This window comes from Takifugu flavidus, chromosome 15, assembly GCF_003711565.1.
Source record: "Takifugu flavidus isolate HTHZ2018 chromosome 15, ASM371156v2, whole genome shotgun sequence".
NCBI classification, from domain to species: Eukaryota; Metazoa; Chordata; class Actinopteri; order Tetraodontiformes; family Tetraodontidae; genus Takifugu; species Takifugu flavidus.
In genome coordinates this window covers 3,495,016-3,513,939 of record NC_079534.1, presented here as the reverse complement: position 1 = coordinate 3,513,939, position 18,924 = coordinate 3,495,016, and the positions used below count along the sequence as shown (strand labels likewise).

At 50.2% G+C, this 18,924-nt stretch overlaps 1 protein-coding gene across 1 annotated transcript; it reads right to left on the bottom strand.

The window, feature by feature from the left end:
* Nucleotides 1–1,783: 1,783 nt before the first annotated feature.
* On the bottom strand, nucleotides 1,784–17,514 carry rem2 (RAS (RAD and GEM)-like GTP binding 2). The gene is made up of 5 exons (XM_057055722.1): nucleotides 17,103–17,514; nucleotides 15,208–15,550; nucleotides 13,903–13,976; nucleotides 7,619–7,796; nucleotides 1,784–2,956 (listed from the first exon to the last, which is right to left on the bottom strand). The coding sequence occupies exons 1-5, from the start codon at nucleotides 17,112–17,114 to the stop codon at nucleotides 2,628–2,630; spliced, it is 936 nt and encodes a 311-aa protein (XP_056911702.1). The 5' UTR covers nucleotides 17,115–17,514; the 3' UTR covers nucleotides 1,784–2,627.
* Nucleotides 17,515–18,924: the final 1,410 nt, after the last annotated feature.

Below are 18,924 nucleotides of genomic sequence, written 5' to 3'. Positions count from 1 at the left end.
AACAGTTAAGATGCCAGAGGACTCTAGGACTCATTGTCTCCTTGACAACAGTCTCTAAGCAACCATTAGTCCTCAAAGCGCTTCACCATCCCCATCTCTCCTCAGCCCTTCTCTCTCTCTCTTTCTCCCTCCCTTAGCCGGTTTGTCCTCCTCTCCAGAGTCCTCTCATTCTTCCAGTCCCAATAGCTCCTCTACCAGCATCGCAAGCTGCAGCTTCTCTCAAAACTGAGCCAGGAAACCAGAATTATGGCTTCATCTTGATCTTCACTGATTGCTTTTTAAATGATGAATCAGAAGTGGTGATTTCCATTTAAATGCAGCTTTCCCATCAAAAGAATCATTAGACTTTGTATATATTTTATGCACGTAGCTGACAATGACGTATGGGTATTGTAAGAAAACCATTCTGCTATTTAACATTACTGTACACTGTCTACAGACTCTATATGGCACTAATATAGGGGGAAATGGGCGTCTACCTTGTTTAATTAGATGTTTCCTCTCCTTTGTTGCATGATTTTCTGCAGATTTCTGAACCCGTGTACAATAATAATAAAGAATGTCTTTTTAATTCTTTTGACCCGAAGAAACCTGCATTCCAAACTAAACAAATGGTGTTTTTGTGTCATCCCGACCAGAGCGATTCATCAAACAGATGGAATTTGCATGCTGGTCCCAGTGGTGTCATCCATTTCAATCTGGAAGGGCATCGTACCGTAGATTATGTTTTTCTAGTATCATCACTTGAAAAGTCCCGTTTAGAAGCACTGATCTGTAGTAACGCCTTAATAAATTAGCTGAATTTCTATATATTTGTACAAATAATGGACTGATGAGGAATATACAGCCCGCGTAAAGACAATTTGGCTCCGAACATCTTTCACGATAAATCACTGCTGGAAGTCGCCTGCAAGGCTCATGTTTTTTTTAAAAGCTTTTTTCAATTGTAATGAAAAAAGAAAAGAATGAATGGGAGTAGAAATATTAGTGATCATTAGAGGCAGCAGGTTACAGAGACTGGGGGGTCATTCTGGAAAGGAGAGGAATGAGGGATGGCCAAGGGTCTGTCAGCAGACCCGTCCGGACCCGCTTTATCATTCAGGTCACGTCTCCGGTTCCTACAGCACGGCCACGCAAACAGAGTGATACACGTGAGGCCTGGTCAATTAGCTAAAATGACTTTTTATTAACATATAACGACATGGAGAAGTAGAATCGGTGTCCTTTTCGTTTGCTTTTGGGCTGCTCGGAGGCCCCGAAAGCAGCGAGCGCTGACACTCAGCCTCAGAGCCGGGTCGATAAAAGCGAGCGGCGGCGGCGTCGGAGGCCGATTTCATCATCTGTTTGATATGTTTCTGCTCTGATTAAGATGAAGAATTCTCAGCGTTGCCCTGCAAAGCCAGGAGGGGGGTTGGGAGGATGCTGTGAGGTGCAGGAAAATCTGATCGTTTGAACAAAAACCTCGCAGAAGGTGAACTCCACCACAGATCTGCTGCTGAGGGAGCAGAGCAATCACTGTGCTGACTTTAATTCCCCTCTTGATAACTATCTCTGAATATATTTCCATTTCTGAATACACATTTTGCATCACTCAAGCACTGGAATCTACTCCCACCCTAAGAGATTGTGGCGTCGCCGTATCCTGTTTGTTGTGGGCACGAATGGAGTGGCCGTCTTCCAGCCTGAAGTGGACCTGTGAGTCATCCCGAGACCCGTCGCGCCATTTCGAAACGAGACAACGGTTTCATAAAGCTGTTAGGAGAAAACAGGCCAGGACACCAAATCAGAATGTCAAACAAAAATTAATTTATTCTCTCCGGAAAGATGACAGTGCTTAGTGGACGGTGACGAACGGGGGAGCGTGTTTCGGTGGCGCCGCAGGGGCATGACGAGCCAGTCCAACGTTTCCAGAACGTTCTCTTTTGGGCCGCCCGTGAAGTCAGTCCTAACACACATCCTGGTGCCAGCGGGTGGAACCATAAAAATAAAAACAGGTAAATAAGGTTTTCTTATTCCTCCTCCTGTGCTTTGGACCTCTCCTGTCCTCCCTTCCATTATTCCTCCGAGCTCTTCTCTCCATTTAAGTCACATTCCACCATAAAGGGTTGTTTGGGCTGATCGCTCCAGAAGCAGTCAGCCAAAGTATGGCTTGGGCGTTGATGGGTATCATCATCGTACGAAGAAGGCAGGCGCCATTGGTGGGGCAGACGGACGCGTCTTTAAACCGGTGCACAACAGAAAAGGTGGACAGTGTGAGGAAAGTGGCTGGAAAAAGTGCCGACGGAGCGTCTCTTCCTCTCTACAAATAAAGGGTCTTGCCTTGAAGACGGCATTGCTAGATTGTGCATTAGCTACTGGCCACTGAGGTACAGTCAGTCCCACATCACGTAGCTGTAAAACCGACAGGGTCACGTCGTAGAGCGTCTACTCTGCATGCTATAAAACAGGTTACAACAGGGATACATGAGGTTGCTATTAGTCTAAATATCATCAGTGCGTGCTACGTAGGTGTTTTAGCAGGCCCCGCCCCCCTCAATGACCACCAGTCGTGGGAATGTTGATTTGACTGTGGCGAGCACCAACGTTCTCTCCGTGTGTGTATGTGGGATCACGATTCTCCATGTGTATCACAGTGCACTGAGGTCATGGCAGGAACGGGACTTTTGCCGTAGGATCTTGCTCCCCCGATGGCGACTCATCTCCCGGTAGCGTCCCCGATCGCGGTCGCGGTCTCGACCATACGAGCGCGGCACCAGACCGGCCAGGAAACGCTTGGCCCGACTGGTCAGGCTCTCCCTGCGGCCCGCCCCCGGGTCGCCGTCAGTCCAACCCGGACCCACAGAGTCGCCCCTTGCCGTCCGAACCGCGGCCTCCAGCAGCTCATTGGTGCCGTGATCCAGGGAGGCTGACAGCTCCATGTAGAGGCAGTCGAACATCATGGCGCTGGACTGAGCCTCTGGTGAGAGAAACGGGAGCGTCAGGACACCAGTAACCTCTGGCTCCACCCACGGAACGACATGTTGACTCGTAAATACACACACACACACACACACACATACACACATCTGCCCATATGGTTCCAATACTTGGTTTTAAGAATCACGACCTGCAAGTAGAAATCGTGGTCTTCGCCGGCTTCTAAAATTGAATAACAAGCGTTAAGTAAGACGTCGCACTTGTATTACACAACCAACCTCATGCTGGCATTTATCTTTTAAACTCTTCTTCAAATGAATAAGCAGGAACAGTGATGGGATTAATGTTTCCACTTCCTGAGCCTGGCACCCTCAAATCTCTCTGCTGCAGCTGAAATGAGGAGCAAAAACCCCCCTGTTTATCTCAACGTGACGCTGTCAGATAAAGACAGGTGACTAAACGCGTTGTTGACAAGGCTCCGTATCATCGCTACAAGCGCCTGTCTGTTCCTGGCCAAACGAGGCTGGACGATAAGGAGGGCTGACAGATATGATCATTCTGCACCAAATGGGCTCCGCTGACATGAAATGCTATTTGCTCCCTCCGTCGCTGCTGCGCCGCTCAGGGAAAACCATCTGCGAGCCGGTGGGCAGCTGCACACCGGGCAGGCTTTTAAAGCTCCCGTTGCAATTTGTTGTAGCCGCAGAACTTTTTTGGTGTTTTGCGTGTGGAACGTTTAAAAAATGAGAGATGAGGTCATCGGAGCGATCGATTAAAACTGTTCCACCTCAGGAAAACGCGCGAACCGAGCGATTATTCCGATGCGGTCGCAGCAAAGTGGCCGGTTTGGGAGTTTATAGAGCGACTCCGCGGATTAATATGAGCCGCTGAATGTGTGACGAGGCTTTTAAACACATCTGATCCGGTAGTGAGAATCCCAACACAGAGCAGCTGTTGTTGACCCACCTAATGTAGGTGGGGTGAGACTGGACTAGGGGGTGGGGGTGGGGGACAATAATCCCAATCCAGATCAACAAGGAATTATCTTAATCCCCACATCTGATTGGATTGAACTCAGAGTTACGGGAGTGTTTGGGAAATGAAATTCTAGAGGGCCGGTGTGACAGACTTGAGAGGAAAAGCGCGAGAGAAGGTTGCAGGAAGTGAGTGGACAGGATGGACGAGGAGGGAGGAGACGAGGAGACGAGGAGACGGCTCTGGTTGTCGATTTTCGTCGTGCACGCTCTTCCCTCGGCCCACGGCGCCGGGCATTGATTCAGATATTGACAAAGGTGGTGTAAGACAGAGGAACGGATGCCAGGAACACGGAAGACACCCGGAGCACCAAAGCCTCCGGTTCCAGTTCCAGCCGGTTTTGGAGAGAACAGAGTCGTGATGGCTGGATTTCAGCTGGTTTTACAACCGCTCGTAGAAACCAGTCTGTCACTTTTTAGTGACGAACTGTTCATCCACATTCAACCGTGCTTTAATTTGCCTTTTTCAAAGGGTTTTACAGCGTTAGGATGACCCGATTGCTGCCAACAGAACTGTCCTGACTCATCTCCTCACCATTGTTGGTGCTCGGTTCCGCTGTCCTGTCTTGCGTGAGAAAATAAATGAACTGTAGCTTCCCAGAGGAGCGCCCCCCTCCAGCTGGGCTACCTGCAGAGAGACATCCTCACGAGGGAGCCCCAGATGCTCTCGCCCGCAGTGAACCGGCAGGCAGAGCTGATAATTAATAGCCCCCGTTTGGGTCTCAGCTTGATTTATTTGCCTTTGTTTTAGAGGCGAAACGGCCCCGCGTTCAAACGACTGACCCGGCTTGCTGCTTTTTGATAGCGGCTCTGTCACAAGGAGGAATGTGGATGTTAATCAAAGCACTAACGCGGACTAACGGGGAAGGAACGGGTCAGCGGAGGAAGGTGAAGATGCTGGAAATGCACGTGAAAGATGGAGGGAGGTAGAAAAGATGGAGACGGGCGGGAATAAGATTTGCTGACTCGTCACATGTCGCCAAAGAGGACATGAATCAAGATAAAAGGGAGTGGGGTCAGAGCAGAGCAATACTGGCGAACTGATAAATATGTCCGCAGCGTTAACATATTTATCCTAACATATGGTCCGTCTGTGGGGAAGACAATGTAAGCGAGGGACAGGAAGGTGAGAGATGGGTGAGTAAAAATGTCAGCGCATCCTCCATAAATAGACTTTATGACTCCAGCTTTCTCAGGCCGCCGCTTCTTTCAGACGTTAGCTAGCAAGACAGTCAGATTCCTCTGTCAGGCTCACATATCAGCAAGAATACACGCGGTCCGTCCTGCGAGGACACAAGAACATCCTTGTCAGTCGCCCGGGGAGCCGAGTTGGGGTATTTCCATATCGCTGAGCGCATCACAGCTCCTGCGCTCTGCCTCTCTACGAACACAGAATGTGCTGAGTGCAGCCGTCCCTCGTTATTCATTCCTCGCCGCTCCACCTTTGCTTTTTTTTCCCCTCCCCACCTTCCAGTTTTGCCGTCATGCCGCCGAGCCGTAATCAAGTCGACGGCAGCGCGCGGACGGCGATGTGCACACATTTTTACACTCGCTGCCTCGGGTTAACTTGCAAAGCAAGGCAAATTAAATGCGATTTGAGTTCAATCAGCGGGGTCACGCGGTGGGCACGGGCACCCACCTCAACGCACGCTCGTTACCGCCCTGCGAGTATCTGCCACCAGGAGCGTCTGCTCTCATCGTCAGATCAGACATTACTTGGTTGATACCAGTTTGCGGTTGTTCTAACATGGATCCCACTAATACACGTACAGGAGCCCTAGATTACCGCTTCCTCCTCCACACAATCAGCAGCACCCGTCCAATCAAGGGAAGACCCGGTGGGGCAGCATGAATTTCCACACAATGAAATTCATTTGTCCCTTCCCTGTTCCCTCTGTGCAGTTCAGCAAGTCTTTAATCAACCTAATGGCAGGACACCGAGGTACCCAAAGAAAAGCCTCAAAGACACAGCGAGGATGTATGGAAGCCCCTGGAGGGGGGCAAAGAGGGGGCTGATAACACCATCATCCTGCTCAGTGGAATGAAATATCTACTTTAAAACCCATGAATGTGCAGAGGGTGTTCAAATATGACTGAATAGTTCTGTCACATGTTAGGTAGGCTTGTTGTCTTGTTCCTGCACACACGCTGGTGGTGCTCAAGTCACCAGTGTGTGTGCAAACACAAACAATGGACTCGTGGGACGTCCTCACACCTCAAACCCCGCGAAGAGGGAAGATTTCTGTGTCTAGAAATGTCAGAAATTGAAGAACCCGCTTGCTTCGTCCCAACGTTTACGGCCCTAATTCTGCGACGAGATTAGACAGGAAGGTCCGGCCTTAGCTAACACCGACACAGGAGCACACGCGCTCGATCAGATGCTGAGAGACGAAACCGCAGGGATCAAATGTCCCGATCTTCAATCCAAATCAAACGCCCAGATGAACTGCGCTTCGATTAGCTTGTTTTCAGAATGCTTAGCATTCAAAATGTTTCTCCTGCGATAATAACGCGCAGAAGGTCCTCGCCGCAGGGCTGTCAGTCACACCGTGCTACCCGTGTGTGTGTGTGTGGGGGGGGTGATCGACAGGCCTGTCCCCAGCAGGCAGCAGGTAGACGCGTCGTTGTCTTCCCTCATCCGAAGACAACACCCACAAAGACGCGAGGGAACACGCGATCCGACTTGAGCTGGTTACAAGAGGAAAACATGAACGTGAGGACAAAACGGTGGACACGATGGAGGAATCTTGGTTCTATTTGCAGTGTTTCCCATCTGTCCTGTTTCCTTGGATTGCGGGTACCCTCATGTGGTTCACCTGTGTCCCCCCCCCCCCCCTCTCCCCTCTACAGTGTTTGAGCTTCTCCTCCCTTTGTTTTTCTCTCTTCGCCAGTTTGATGAAAAACTGTTGTTCTTTGATAATCTCAGTTTTTTTCTGCCCATAAGTGTCCCAGAAATATGACATCTGCTCTAATTTGGTTGTAAACATCGTTGTAAATTGCTCCCGCGGACTGTGTGCACTCCCACGCCCACACAACAGTAATAGAGGATCAGACTTTCTCCTCGTAGTTCATAGAAATCTGCCAGTGGTCTCTGGATATTTGGAGATAATTACAGAAAGATTTGATCATTTAGAGATGATGTCAAGACGGAGAAGGATCAGGAGCAGGAGCCATTTAATTTGATCTTTTCTAACCCTTTTAATGGCCAATTTGCTGCTGGTTGCTATTGGTTTGTATTAATAAACACTTTGTCCAGCAGAGCAAAGAGGCAGTTTGTGTAGAATCACACAACAGGAACAGATTTCACTGTTAAAAGAGGGCAAACATGGGAATTCCGGCCTTTTTAACTGGAAAATGTGCTTTCCCGCGTGGCACATTCACAGTCTGGCGGAGCTACGAATCTTTCTGCAAACTGAGACTGGATTCAACTCCAGCTGTTTCTGCTTTAGTCATAATTCAGTGTAGCAGGGACACGATTCCCTTCTCTGCACCGAGCTTTTCCATCGGTCAGGAACGCCGCTGCTAACGTGGCTGATGTGCTCATCGTGCCCTGAAAACAGGCAACCCTGGACGCGTTTTAGCAGTTCCTGGTCAAGGTGGTGATCTGGAAACTGAAAGGAAACGACGGGAGAGAAACCCGGACCGACGGCGTCCCGCCCTCGACGTACCCTCGCTGCTGATTTCCCGGGACCGGACGAGGTCGCTCTTGTTCCCCACCAGGATGATTGGCGTGTGTGGCTGGGACTCCCTGAGGAGGAGGCGGAGCTGGGCGGTGCGATGGAAGCTCCGTCTGTCGGTCACCGAGAAGACGAGGACGCACACGTCGCACTGCAGCGTGGACAGGTCCTGAGGTACAAAACACATGAATAAAACATCCCGTCAGCATCCCGTCAGCAGCAGGTTCATCCCCAACAGGACGGATCAAGTGACAGCTGGAGCGGCGTTGAATGTCAGGAAGACACGACGCGTACCAGCGTCTCCAGAGTGACAATAATGTTGTTTTCATTCATTTTCACTTTAATTCCTGTTGTCGCGACGCCGCTTGTCCGTTTCCGGACAGCTGATAATACGCTTTTCCCAATATCCCAGGAACCGTGTGAACCCTGTCTGGACCCTTCTAGCAGTGACCACCAACGTCCCATCGGGGCTCCCCGTCACCGAGGCCCCATTAAACCGTCCTCGCCGCTCTCTCTCTGCCTCATTCTGTCATCTGCGCTTACGATCGACTGGAGGGGGGTTGGAGGCATAAAAACAGGTCAGGACAAGGTAACATGAGTTAAATATTAATGAAAACAGCCGGCGAGCGCTCCCGTCCCTCGCACATATTCATTTGTCAGAGTAATTAGTTGTAACAAACCGCAGCTCATCTCTTAACTAAAGGCCAATGCGCTGCTAATCCGGGGAGCGAGTAGATGCAGCAACTCCCCGCAGTTTAAAATGCAATCCAGGTTTTGGAAATGAAGCCTGCAGTCATCTGGCCGGGGCGTCGCACCGTATTCAGATATGATCTCACCAGTCATGGCAGCTTATCAGGACACAAAATGCCCGCGAGAGGCGATTTGACAGCTAAAATATGCATTAAAAAAAGCGGAAAGTTGTCAAAACAGTGGTGACTTTGTCTAAACTGCATTTATTTATCTTCCGTTAACGGTTGTCCGTTCCCCTTCAGGCTGTCGGGGGGGTAGAAGCCATCCCAGAGGTCATGGAAACCCAGGAGAGCTTTCTGGACTGACGTGATGTTGCGTGATCAGAAGTGATTTGATGGCACCGGGATTTGAAATGTAATCGGCAGGACATCGCAGGTAATGCAACATGTCGTTTGGATTGACTTAATCCGCCATCACATTTCAACTTTTTATGTTCCTTTGGATTAAACGACACCGCGGGATCGGAGGGGGTTAAAACGAAAGCTACGGCCGAACCAGAGGAATCTTTTATATTTTCATAGCATTCCAAACCCTGGCAGCAGGCTGACCCGCCGGGCCGCCAACACAATCAATCCGTCCTTCAAGTGGAAATGAGGTCCAGAAGCCGTAAACACGTGTGACTGAATCAGTAGAAGAGCCCGTTGTTCCGCCGTGGCCCCTTTCTGACAGCCCCGGAGGCAAATTCCTGCCTTCCAGAGACGTTCAAACACTTGAAAAATTCACGCCGTCTCCCAGGGCCATGTAGTATTGGATCAGACCCCGCAGAAGGAAATTCACGGGGAGCCCCGTTGGCGCTCCCTCGGTTTGACTACAAGCCTGGAAAGGGGTGGGGGGGCGGCGAGGGGAGGATTGGCGAGAAAAGGCGGCTCCGCCACCTGTCAGTGTCTGATTTAGGAATGAGGAGGGAGAACAGGGGACTAGAGGGATGATTCTGAGCGAGTGGACATCGATGAGGAGGTGATGGAGAGCTGGAGGAAGCAAAGTGTAACTGAGTAGCTACAGCATCGGTCACACAGAGGCTGAGCCGTGCAGCAAGGTGCCAAAGCTCTTCCTCCCTCCCCAGATTAGGCAGCTTGTAGCTGTTCATGGAGAACCAGCCATCTGCCATCACCTTCCCCCTCCAGACACAGCAGAAGAAAATACACACAGTAATCGTGCACAAACTCCACTCAGGAGCAGGTCTCACGGACTCCCTTAATTAATTCGGATCCGCTCACAGCCACAAAATCCCGCAGACGCTGTTTTTTTTGTTTTTTTCTCTCCAGTTGGTGATGCTTCCAAATCCTAAAATCTTCTCCAGTAATGCAGCAGGCTGCTTCCAGTCCACAAAGACATGATGGAAATTGCTTTGTGGGAGACAAGAGCCCCGATCAGCTCCCCGGCCTCATACCTAACCCCTTTCAAATTAATTGAATGGCAGATTGGGGGCAGTTTCCAGAGGGTCAGCTTCTCAATTCTGCTGGTAAATGGACCCAGAAGAGCAAAGGCAAGAATAGGGTTCACTTAATAGATGAGATAACTCATGAGACCCACAAGTTTTTTTTTCCTCTTATCAAGGCTTCTTTTTTGCACGTGTAAACATGATTCATGCCTTTTATCTCTGTGATTACACATCCTTTCATTCCTTCAAGAATTACTTTAAGAGGAACATTTTGTGCATTTACAGTGAACAAACGGGAAGGTCTGCGAGGACTTGAGTGTAAATAGACGAGCTGCACGGGGCCGGAGCTGCTAAATGGACTGGTTCTAATGGAGGTAAATGGCTGCAGCTCCACAGAAGATAAGCCTGCTGGTGACGGTGGGTTCGGCGACTGTTTGCACTGGTTATGGTGGTACAGCGAGGGTAAATGGACTGATTATAGCGGTGCAGACGGGGTCAGTGGACTACTAAAAGAGCAGGACAAATTGGCTAAATGAACTGGTGAGACTGGGAGAGAGGGGAATATTCTTTCAATACCGCCTCATTGCTCCTATGGCAATAAAAAATGAGTCACGACAACCTGCCGCCTGCTCAGAATTAGAATGGCTGCCATTATTACCGCATATATAATTACTTATAATGTAAGTCACTCCCACAGCTTCCCCCTTCAGCTGTTGCATTTCTTAGATTCTCCATCCGCTGATTATTGATCAGACGGCGGCCGCTCGCTGTTTAAACACCAACCCGATGGAACAATCATTCGGCAGCATGGATATTGTTTAAACAGAGGAAAAGCTGACAGGACAGTTAAACGGGTCTTTCTGCTCCAGCAGTCAAAATGGCTGCAAATGTAGATAAGAGGACAACGTCCAGGAAAAACATGTTTGCTTGAAAACTAAAATTATCTACCACGCTAGCGGGTGGGAAGGTGGGTGGGGGGGTGGGAGAGGGCGCCTAAAATGGTTTGAGTTGTAGTTGCAGAACAGCAAGTCACCCCTCGGCGAACTGGAACTGATGTGAATTTCTGTGTGTTTCACGCGCTGCGGCACATACGGCAACACACGCATGAAAAACAAAACCAAACGCACACACACACACTCCAACTTCCAGCAGCATCCATTTATGCCCAGGAGAATGAATCACTTAACAGATGCGATTTGCATAACACGCTGTGGCTCGGTGACCTGTTGTTCCATCCAGTTGTGAAAAGCAGGCAACAGCATCTGGCCCGATTCACAAACCAGGTGCACGGACGCGCGTGAGCGTGCATGTGTAGGCATGTACGAACATGTTCACCCCCCCTTTTGTTTGAAAACTTCTCAGCGTCTGTCCGTTCGCTCCGCATAAGATACATTAGCAAAGCAGCTTATTGTCCGTCGGGTCGGCCACGCCCCCGCCCCGAGGATGACTCCATAAATGAGCCTCCCGGTCCTTCTTTCTACCTTTCCGAGTCCAAATCAATGTGCAGGTGGGTGAATAAATAGAGAGGGAAGGAGAAGGGAAGGCGCAGAAGACGAGCACATTGGAGACAAAAGGCACTTTGCTCTGGCAGCTAAGTCAAAATCTGATAATAGGATGATGAAGCTTAGTGCTTAGTCGGTTTGTTTTTCGCTGCGCAGAGGAAAAAGAAAAGAGCTGCTCAAAAAATATATTAGAGGGGCCATCTGGCCCGTTTATGTACAGGCGGTGATGACATCATCCCAGAGTGCAGCTGATATCACAATAACATAACTGGAGACGCGCCCTACTGGATTACACTTTTAATGCGAGGGCCGGACAAGCTTCAACGCTTAAAATGTCCATTTTCGAATCCCCGAGCAGTCGTGACAACGTTCCCCTGGTGACCTTTAACCTCTCTGTGGAGGCACCATCTAGTTTAAAGAGTTTAGCTTAATTCATCATCGCTGGAGTTCTCTGTTATCACAGACGCTTCGGGCCGATGAGACGACCCAGGCTGGTAAAAAGGGAATCCCTGCAGCTCTTCTGCGTCTGATTCGATCTGTCTACGGGGGCCTGGAGACACCCGCTCCACCTCCTGAGCCTGGAACATCTGCAGCTGCATCTTTACCGGAAACAAAGGACGAGCCGACCTAGAAACGCGGTCCAGCGGACGCGAGCGCGTCGATTCCGAGTTTCCCGTTCCCCACCAACCGAAACGACTCCCAGCGGGGACTAAAGCAAACAGGCGGTTAAGCGAGAAGAGCTGATAAGGATCAGAGCGAGGGCTCAGAAAAACTCCATAACAGGTCTCGGAAGACTGCGGCGATACAGGAAAGACGAAAATACCCAGGGACCGAAACGGCAGAGCTCATTCTGCCTCTCATAAACTGGCTTTTCTTTCCTCCTAATTGAGTAAGAGAACGTAGCCAAGCCACAGTTGTCTCCGTCCAAATTACATCCTGGACTCTTTTCCCCCTCTAACTTGATTTAACACAATCAACATTCCAGTCTGTCCTGCTGCGCTCCTCCATATCCCGTGGCCTACATTTCAGCCCGCCTTTAATAAATATTTCAACCTCAAATTCACAAAACTCAAAATCGTTTTCCGACACGCGCGGAGAGACGCAGACGCCCCCGGTGGCAAATCGGCGATACAGGAAAAGGTGAGGGGCCCCTCCGGTCGCCGGCGACCTCGATTTCCCGCCCGTTTGTCTCCGTACGCACTTGGCTGCTGAGCAGAGACGTTACACAACCAATGTCAATCTGGAGGCGAAGGACAGCGCCGGCTCTCTCGGTCAAGGCCAAGTGTGTTTCTATTTCAAGCAGCGGGATGATTTATTTAAAGCGTCCAACCACATGACTTCAACAGCGTTCACGAGGGGGGGGGGGCTCTCCACGCTGTTTTACACATGTGACAAAGCTGGACTCGGCCTGCGCACGTACGCGCACATCTGTCGGCACAGTAGGTCAGCCTGTGTGTCGGCCAGGTTATTGGGCACCGCAGCGGGAGGTAAAACGCCGCTCTTGGCCTCAGCACGCCAATCAGCCGCGAGCCCGCGGAGCTTGAAGCTTTTCCTCCTCCTTGGCGGGTTTCCGCTTGGTCCGAACGGCGCAGGGGCGAGCGCACGGACACCCGCAGCCTGCAGAGGCAGATGCTGACTGACCTGCCAGCGTTTCCTGCATGACTGGATGCGAGCGTGTGTGTGTCTTTTCAGGTTGCTATGGTAACGTGTGTAGGTTAGAGCGCCCTGTGGAGAACACTGGCAGCCAAGTCCGGGAGCCATCCCTCTCGGGATAGACTTTTGATGCTGGGAATCGTCAGCTCGGGGCCAGGCCCGACACGGTGGCGCCCCTGAAAGTCCTATTTTTGGTCCAAAATGTTGAAAAAGTATCGATAACCTGCTGGTGGTTCACCTGTGTGAGAACAATTTCAAGCATGAAAAATAAGTGGGCATCTGTGGGAGATTTGTTATTCTGTTTGTTCGCCCCCTCCCCCCTCCCCACCCCCACTGTCGACGACCCTGGAGTTGTTCCAGGCTTCCCACTGGCCGGCGTCTGTTTGCCCCAGCCTCCTATTAACACGCACAGAATCCCAAATATAATTAACTCTCGGTGAGATTAAATCACGGCCCAGTGGAGACGGAGGCAGGAGAAGCGCCGGTCACGACAGGAAAATTTAGAGAGCTTTTGGGAGAAAGCGAGGAAACGATGACGGCGGAGATCCTCGGCGCTGAATGTGAATAATTCAACCTTAAGGGCGGCGCCCCTGAAGAGAGCGGACATCCGAGAAGATGCATCACGCCCAATATGCACGGCCGGGGCCAATTAATGCGTCATCACAACCCAAACTCCAGCCCGATTCCTCAGCAGACTTCACCCTGACCCCGACTGGTACCGATGCGGAAAAACAGCAGACCCACGTTTGATGGATGGTTCTGACTGACAGGCGGGAGCGACGGCCCACGTTTGGCTCCTTCCCGAGTTCTTTAACAAGCTCTCTGCAGGCCACCTGATGCCGCTCAGGTCTTCACCCTCCCACGAAGCGCCACCGGCTCATTCGGAGCTCAAAATATCGCTCCAATTTGAGTCCAAGCCATGAATTCACAGCAAATAAGAAGCACGCAAATCAGCACAGAGTCCCCAGGAGGGCAGGAAGCTCACTCACCTGTTTCCAGTTGTCAAAAACGATGAGTTTGCTGTCCTCGTCGTCCACCGTCACCGTGCACTCGTACCCCTCACCTGCAGAAACGGGGAAATACCGGCGCGGTCAAAACACGTCTGCAGAAAAGAGCCGTGAAGTCAAATATGAAGGGTGAGTTTGCCAATCGGAACACTCCTCAGTATCTTAAATACAGCAAAATGGGGCGACCGTCTATGGTTTAAACTTTAAATCCCATTTATAGATTGATTTATTTGTAGTACTGAATTCTCTGTCAGACAAAACCTTTAATAAGATGCTTTATTTTAATCCCTGAAGAAAAATAAGGATGTTTGCTCCTTTTCTAATGGCTGTGTCTTAAAATTGCTTCTCCCTACTAAACATTTTAAGGCTCGGTTGGTAGCTATAATTTGGATATTTTTTTAAATTATAGGGGAGTTTGTATACAAGTTAACTGCAGGGTTCAGCGTCGCTAATCACTTGGATTTTTCAGATAAAGACTTTAAAAAGCACCCAAAGAATGCAGAAATAACCCCGGCTCATCAATACAACCCAAACGTGACGACGACCCCTGATGTCCGTCTGTCTTTTACAGACGTGCCATCGCCGCACTGCGCCATCGTTAACTCCTCACTAACACATATTGATCGGTGAGGTGCGATCTCTCTAGATCTGAAACATGTGTTCAACGCTGTCAGAAATCCTGGATGTGTTGATGATTTTCTTCCTGTGTGATTTCAGCGCGTCGTCCTCTGAATTATTGAGCATATTGCTTAAATTACAGATAAGGATGACAAGTAGCTTCTTGGGCGGAAAAGCTTTTCTATCCATGTATGATGCATGAATCCAGACATGCTACATGCACTAATTAATAGTGGATGACGTGAATCTGGGCTTTATGCAGGATTGAATCGTTAGGATTTCCGAAGGAGGACCATTATGTTGAGAGGTTCAGCTGCTCCATACATCCAACCAGGCACTGATGTGGATGTATAGATGGCTAGACCATTAGCGTGCCACCCAACACAGTCTATACTGTCACAATACATCTTTGTATAGGCACTAATACCAATAAACACCAAGTTCAGCCTAAAATAAAGCAGCTGAGGGTGTGATGTCCTGTCTCTGGGATGGCTGGGATGGTTGGGGTTCTTACCCCCCCCATCACCTGACACCAGCCTGGCCTGAAGATCATATCAATCTGTAATGAACTCCTGGCCAGAACAGTTCTATGTCCAACTTTAAAAACAGCTTCAGTACAGGTGAACGTGCAGTTTGAGAACATCTCCCCCGGCCCCGTCAGCTCTTTACCACACGCTTGCGTCTCTGAGTCTATGGAGAGGGATCTGTCCGACTGGCCCGCCAGAGATAAGGCTAGCGACGACTTTCCCACGCCGTTCTGTCCCAGCAGAACTATCCTCAGCGCCCCGCTGCCGTGGCCGTGGCCGAAGGACGGCTGGGCAGCTGCCGACTGGCCGAAAGACTCGTCCCGAGGCACCGCTGTGTCCGTGACAGGCAAGGCGGCCGGCTCCTCCAAGCCCGGGATCCAGTCACAGTCCTCAGATATGGCCTCCTCCCTCCGCAGCTGGTGCTTGACCGGCAGCGGCGTGCTTCCTCGGCGGAGAGGCGCCGCCGTGTTCAGAAACATACTGTACTGGAACGACAGAAGGAAAGAGGTGCGTAAATACGGCAGCACGTGTCACTTTAAAAGAGGTTAAGAGGTCGGGCTATTTTGGTAAATGTTATCGCTGGATAATTGGGGGAGGGGGTGGGGGGGGCTTCCACTGTGTGTAGCGAGGTGGTAGGTGTGAACAGCTGAGGTGAGACATCGGTGGACGTGTGAGTGAGGGATACTGATGAAGATGCAGACGTGCTAAAGGCGCGATGAGGGCGGTCTGGGGTTGTGACGCAGCAGATACGGGTCAAGGAGAGATGGATGGAGGGATGGATGGATGGGTGGAGGGATGGATGGATGGATGGATGGGTGGAGGGATGGGTGGATGGATGGATGGATGGGTGGAGGGGTGGATGGATGGGTGGAGGGATGGGTGGATGGGTGGAGGGATGGGTGGAGGGATGGAGGGATGGGTGGATGGATGGATGGATGGATGGATGGATGGATGGTGGAGGGATGGGTGGATGGGTGGAGGGATGGATGGATGGGTGGAGGGATGGATGGATGGTGGAGGGATGGATGGAGGGATGGGTGGATGGGTGGAGGGATGGGTGGAGGGATGGGTGGATGGATGGATGGAGGGATGGATGGGTGGATGGATGGATGGATGGGTGGAGGGATGGGTGGAGGAAAGGCAAGAGCTGAGAGTGGAAATTGTAATAAGCAGCACGTGTGGTCAGAGCCAGGAGGTAGATGTAAACGGTCTGCAGACCTTAGAGATTGAGATACTCTTCATCTAAAGAGTTTCTTTCTCCAACAATGACAGAAAACCTGGGTGACATCTGCATCACATGCACAGAAGAGCCTCATTCATCTCCAGAAACTTCTGAAGGTGTGGCTGTATCACACACACACATACACACACGCACACGTGCGTCACTAACGCCTCCTCATCCCGGTCGCCTAATCTGGTTGATTGAACGACCTAATCAATTAAGCATGGCCTTTCGTTGTCTGCGGCGCTCGGGGGGGCCGCGCACATGCACCAAGAGGAGAGGGTGGACGCGGGCTGAGCCAGGATGTCGGGGGTTAATCTTTTCTCACCAGGCTGCTGAAAGTGGGGCACAACAAGAGCGCAGGAAATAAAATGAATATTACAGTAGTGTTTTAGCGTCCCGCTGTTCACTGACTGCTGCCGTAGCTGCAGACTCACCGGTGCACGCTCACGTGTGCTTAGTGGCTCCGTTAGACCCTAATCATGGATATTTATGAGATAACCTACAGGGAAGAAGACACGATCGACCACCTTTAGGACCCTGGCCGCAGAAATCCAACAAAAGCATCCGCGAACCATCACGCACATGGCAGAAAACGCAACACACAGCGCGTAATTCAGCGTCTTTGAGGAGCACCCAGAGCGCCAAGGTGTAAACTGTTTGCATTTCTGTCCCCGCACATATGCTTCAAATGAAGACGCCAAAGTGTAACAACGAGTGTACTACGATCCAGAGGGCGTGCCTGGTCCACCTGCGTGCGTGAAACCTAAGCTATTGTGCAGAGCGCACGGAGGGGAGAACGCGCGTCGCCTTACCTGGTCAGCCATGGTTATCAGTGAAAGTCTTGTCTATGTGGAACAAGTGCTCGAGGATCCTCTCCTTCCCGGTTTCAAGTCATCTGTGCGCGGCGCGGAGCCGGCACCGCGTTCACAGCAGCGGCGGGAGACGGCGTCGCACTACGGGGACGCGCCACATTTGGGTCATTGTGATGCTGCTCTTTCCGCTCCGGCGCTTGAAAAGATCCTCTTTGGTGACTGAGGAGGGAAGGTGCGGCGCATGAGAGCTGGCTACTCCTGCGTCTCAGTTTGCAAGAAGAGCCGAGTTGTTTTATGGATGGGAAATGTGAGACATCGCCTCCCGGTGTCCCAACGGCCGGTGTAGAGTGCGCTGTCCTCCCCACCTCGACTTAATACCTGCCTCTCTCTCTCGCTCTCTCTCGCTCTCTCTCGCTCTCTCCGCCCCCCCTTCCCTTTTTTCACCCGTCTTGAAGGCGCGTCCTTGACTGACTGATCCTCCTGAGCGGTTTGCGTTGGGTCGGAGGTGAAGATGGCGAGATCTTAAGTTCCTTCCTATGCAAAGTAAATATCAGCCCGGTCCACGGTCCCTGAAGCTGGTGTCTTTGTCAGATTGGTTGGGATTTCCTCCGGTGCTTTCCGGTCAGGTTAAACCGTCGGTTCTGTCGCTGTAATATAAACTGTCCACCAGAGGGAGACAGAGAGACCGTTGGCACGACACGAATCCTACAAAACAACATCGGCGATTTTAATGGTTGCCCGTGTTGGGTAATATTCAAACACGGTTCTTCTGGATTCCTTTCATCACTTGCTGCTGGGTAAATTGGTTGAAAATGTTGTGATGGCACTGGCTTAAATGAAGCAAGGAATCCTATGGGGCATGCATCACTTTGGATTTGCCATTTATCATCACCATTTTCATTGTTTCATTTACATTTCAAGCATTAGACTGTAGTTTGAATACTGATTACCTGATGATTGAACCTGCACTGCGTCTGATTGACTGGAACTCTCACTGGGAAATTAGTTCACCCCCCCGCCCGCCCACACACAACACACACACACACACACACACACACACTCACTCAGGCTCCCACAGCTCAGCCTGACATCATATCTGTCAAAACATGTGAGAGATAACATCTGATTGTCACAACACATCACGTCTGAGTGTTAGACTGAGACATCAGGCAGCTTTGGGTGGAGTTACATAAAAGTATTATGATGCAATATTTCTACCTGCATACATATATGATGCGTACATACGGGTTTGCTCTGTAAAGCATCCCAACCCCCTAATTACAATTTCCCCTTTAACTAAACCCATTATTCCTCCTTGGACAGCTGCTGTGTTCAATAACAACTCATACCTGTCTTTCTTTGACTTCTTTTTGCATATTTCTTCACACCATATTTGCGTACAGTCATAAAAGATTTGATTTTACTGAGACCGGTGGCGTAAAATACAATTTTTAAAGATATATATCATTTAAGCACTCACCTCAGTTATTAGTTCTTTGTTTAGAGGGGCTTTCAATGACTTGCTGCATAAATATTTAATGTACCTGTGGGTCCATATGGTTTGAAGTCAGCCCCCTGATCAATAAATCAATAATTTAACTCCATGACTAATTCAGAGACACCAGCCCGGTGTCTTTTATCACAGTTACTTTTTCAGGTTTTGAAACTGAAAACATCTCAAAGGGCCGAGCAATGAAAAGCGTAACTAAACCTACTCATTCGCATTAATTATGCTCACATTTATGCCACAACTCTCCTCTTAGAATTCACTTAATTACACCAGATGGGGAGCATTCCAGTTGTTTCCTCTCAGAGCTAATTC